The sequence below is a fragment of the Nansenia antarctica genome (genome assembly GCF_963989245.1).
Source record: "Nansenia antarctica genome assembly, chromosome: 14".
NCBI classification, from domain to species: Eukaryota; Metazoa; Chordata; class Actinopteri; order Argentiniformes; family Microstomatidae; genus Nansenia; species Nansenia antarctica.
Genome location: NC_137684.1, coordinates 14,911,940 through 14,916,384, shown reverse-complemented (window position 1 = coordinate 14,916,384; position 4,445 = coordinate 14,911,940). Strand labels below are relative to the sequence as shown.

Genomic DNA, 4,445 nt, shown 5'->3' with positions numbered 1-4,445 from the left:
TGGGCCTGTATACTGTAAGTAAAGCAGCAGGTCTATAACCGTGTTCATTGTAGCCGTGGTAACAATATTGTCACTTGGTGTCCGGTCACCTTGTGACCAACCACATTATAAAACAGTTTGTCTGTTTTCTCTTAATAGCTGATTACATTGAATTACATTAGAAGAGTTGAATTACAATTGCATTATTAGCAACATTATCGTTAATGACATGGAAATGAATATAACCTACATTTATAAATAAAATACAAAATACAGTAAGTATATAAAATATATATAAAATTGTTCAATGGCATATTCTCTGTATCACATCCGTATCATTGTGTCCGCCCAACTTATATGGACTCACTTAATTTAGCGATATTGACTGCCATTACACTTTATAGTTAAACCCGCTGATTACTAAGATTCTATATTTACACAGCGCCACCAGAGTAGCATCAGAAGGGACACCTCTCCTCTTTAATATTTATTCAAAGCATCAGAGACTCTGTTTGGTGTTTTAATGAATAAAACACTATGTTTACCCCCCCCCCCCTGTTTAACACTAAGTCTCCATGAACAGTCACAGGGACCAAGAGAATATTTACTTGTGTTGGGGCACAGGGGAGTTGGATATCTGCTGGCGGCTTTGTAGTTTCTCAAGCTTCCCGTGTGACATGTTCCGGGGAGACTGCTCTTATTTACTCTCCGCTCCTCCGAGGATAGCCCTCTTTATTGTTTGTTCTTATGTGCCACCACTCCTGAGGAATGCGCTCCCGGAGAGAGAGGGGGGAGGGAGGGAGGGAGGGGAGGGAGGGAGGGGAGGGAGGGGAGGGAGGGAGGAGTACTGGCTTGTTCTGTTCATTAGATGATGAGAGGCTCTTGTGTGAGAGCTCCCTGTATTGGCGGGGTGAGACCACTCCAGAATCAGTCTCTCCAGATCAGCAGGCTATGCTGTGTTATAACGAGCTTACCGTGACTGTATCGTATAGGAAGACTATGTTAACATCTTATAATAACCAGAGGTGGACGCACTGTTCTCCGCTGTGTCCTTACCGTTTTACCTTACACACAAAACAAAACATTTCACACCTTTTTAGTTTAATGTTGAGCTGCATATTGGATATCAAGGAGTTCACATGTTCTCTCGTGATTGTGAACTCTCACCAAAATGTTAGGATTTGCCGGCGTGCACATAACCCTAACAACATCCACATTTCCAAGAAAAAAATATATATACATTTGCCATCATGTTAATCCACCTTCCCATGCAAAGGTAAGCTTGGGGGTGTACATGGAGGGACTGTTTATGTTAATTAATAGACCCTGTTTGTGTTAGAAATATGTCACATCCACTTCTAGGAAAGCGCACCTGCCAGGATGAACGCACCGACCAAACGCCTGAACTTCTGATTTATACCAAAAGGGGGCGCTGTTGAGTTTCCAAACAGCTGAGACCACTCATATCCAGGCTCGTGCTTTATCCCTTTCAACGGTTTCCCCCATTAACAATGGCTCCATGCGAGACAATGCGTCTGTGGAATTGTATGCCTATCAAGAGAACAGGAGCTAGTTTATGTTCGTAATGAAAGGATATGGTAGAAGTAAATTCATTCCAACAACAGCCGATGTTCTAAGGTATGTGAATAAAGTGAGGGAGTGTGTTTCTACTTTGCTTTATCTCCAAATTCACTATGAAATCCACTCAAATTATCTTGGAGAATATTGCACTCCAAAACCAAGACATGAATACACTCCAAAACAAAGACATTAATACACTCCAAAACAAAGACATTAATACACTCCAAAACAAAGACATGAATACACTCCAAAACAAAGACATTAATACACTCCGAGACGTTAAGCATAGCAGAGTGGGCCTACTCTATATACCCATTTATACCAATTTTCCGTTTTCTATAGCCCGACAAACACACTGGTCACATTATTTTGATTCGTATCATTCCGTCTTTGTGTGGCTGTGTATCCTAATTCACACACACTGGAAAGGAACCTTATTTAGGCTACACTTTGTCATCCTTTTTAACAATTTTATTTAAAAAAAAAAAAATTCAAATATGTATTTATATTTTACTGTAGGCTACATAGCCCGTCGTCATGAGAGGGTTAACAGTGTGCCTCCTGTCTGTCAGTCTGATGATAGGCTTAGACAGTTCTGAAAAGTTGGATTTCTGGAGGCTACTATTATGCTAATTAGTCCCTCAAACGAGTCAGCTCATTGGTTGCGAGCCCGAGTCAATTCCATATTTCAGCCCTACGTCAGAGCGCCTATAAAATTCAGCAATGCTTTTAAACTCGTCTCGTGCACTGATCCATTTAAAAAAAAAGAAAAAAAAAGCCTGGGGTGGACTTTTTTTTTCTTCTCTACAAGGCAACAATTTGCCTGTGACACGCACGTGAACCTCCTCAATTTCGCGCAACTAATCCTAAAAGAAGCCATGAAGTGTTAAATGTTAGAAACACACAGAGCCTCGCGCACAGAGACACTCGCATGCCCGGAGAGAGACGCGCGCGCTGCGTCGGTGCAATAGAGCCTCCGCGTGAAGAGAGAGAAAACACATCCAAATACAGTAGAGTGTACTGTAGCCGCGCAATTAGAAAACCCCCGCGCTTTTTTCTCTTATTTGGAAGAAAAATAAATAAAGAAATCAAGCTGGCTCAGTGCGTGTCACAGCAGCCCAGTTTGACAGGTGCTCCTCACCCCCTTTGGAGGACTGTCAGCAGCAAGAGGATGGCAGCATCAGAGCTGGCAATGAGCAACTCCGACCTGCCCACCAGTCCCCTGGCCATGGAATATGTTAATGACTTCGATCTGATGAAGTTTGAAGTGAAAAAGGAGCCGGTGGAGCCCGATCGCTGCAGCATCAGCCAGTGCAGCCGCCTGATCGCCGGGGGATCCCTGTCTTCCACCCCGATGAGCACGCCTTGCAGCTCGGTTCCCCCTTCTCCCAGCTTCTCGGCGCCCAGCCCGGGCTCGGGGAGCAGCGAACAGAAGGCGCACCTGGAGGATTTCTACTGGATGACCGGGTACCAACAGCAGCTGAACCCCGAGGCTCTGGGCTTCAGCCCGGAGGACGCCGTGGAGGCGCTGATCAGCAGTAGCCACCAGCTCCAGACCTTCGACGGCTATGCCAGAGGGCAGGGGGGGCAGTTCGCCGGGGCAGGGGCAGGGGCCGGGGCAGGGGGGGCCATGGCCGGGGAGGAGATGGGCTCAGCCGCCGCCGTGGTGTCCGCGGTGATCGCCGCGGCGGCAGCCCAGAACGGAGGTCCCCACCACCACCACCTCCACCACCACCTCCACACCGGGGGTGGACACCACCCTTCCAACGGCATCCAGTCCTCGGGGGGGAACCACCAACACATGCATTTGGACTTGAACGACCGGTTTTCGGACGACCAGCTGGTGAGCATGTCCGTGCGGGAGCTCAACCGGCAGTTGCGCGGGGTCAGCAAGGAGGAGGTGATGCGTCTGAAGCAGAAGAGACGGACCCTAAAGAACCGAGGCTATGCGCAGTCCTGCCGCTACAAGCGGGTCCAGCAGCGGCACGTCCTGGAGGGCGAGAAGACCCACCTGGTCCAGCAGGTGGACCACCTCAAGCAGGAGATCTCCAGGCTGGCCCGGGAGAGGGACGCCTACAAGGAGAAGTATGAGAAGCTCGTCAGCCACGGCGGCTTCCGAGAAAACGGCTCGAGCAGCGACAACCACCCCTCGTCCCCGGAGTTTTTCATGTGAGTTTTGGCTGGAGAGAAATAAGTTACGAAAACGGTTTTAATTTCATAGGAACCGTTAAAAGTTCTCGTGCGTAAAGCCAAGGCGATTGTTTTTTTATAAGGTCATGACACTGGTTAGACGAGGAGACTTTAATATTACTTATTTTTTTATTTTTTTTATTTTTTTTAGGAGAATGTATGGGGTGTCCTAAATATTTTCTAAAGGCTATAGTCGTATAATGATGCTTCAAAATAGCCTACTCGGAGATAGGCCTATAGCCCGAATTGATGAATGTTATAGGATATTCGCGTCTGATTTGGGTTGTTGTGGTGTTTTCGCATCATAATGCAATACAATGTTGCTCTTTAAAGGAAAATTCACATGTCTTACAAGCAACTTTTCTCAACTTTGTTTTACTTTGATTTCCAAACGAAGACGGTTTTTAATATATCTAGGCTATATATTTCCCATTCTCATATCATCCATATACCTTGTCTTGTTTTGAGCATTTGTACATAGAGATACATTGTACAAAGAGACGATGTAACCATGCATGCTGGTCATGTGAGGAATTTTGTGTTATTTTGACTTTTTGTGAACTTTTGTCGGATGACTGCAGCATGCCGTGGCATTATTTCTGTATTGTTCGACCTCATCACTATTTTGGGATTGGGACAAAAAACCTTGAGCGACATTATTCACCAGAAGCCTACCCTGGCCATGAGAGCTTACC

General features: G+C 46.1%; 1 protein-coding gene across 1 annotated transcript; it reads left to right on the top strand.

The window, feature by feature from the left end:
* Nucleotides 1-1,229: 1,229 nt before the first annotated feature.
* Nucleotides 1,230-3,733, top strand: LOC308169888 (transcription factor Maf-like; the record flags this gene model as incomplete). The annotated part of the gene is made up of 2 exons (XM_080544618.1): nt 1,230-1,255; nt 2,632-3,733. The coding sequence occupies 2 exons, from the start codon at nt 1,230-1,232 to the stop codon at nt 3,731-3,733; spliced, it is 1,128 nt and encodes a 375-aa protein (XP_080400744.1).
* Nucleotides 3,734-4,445: the final 712 nt, after the last annotated feature.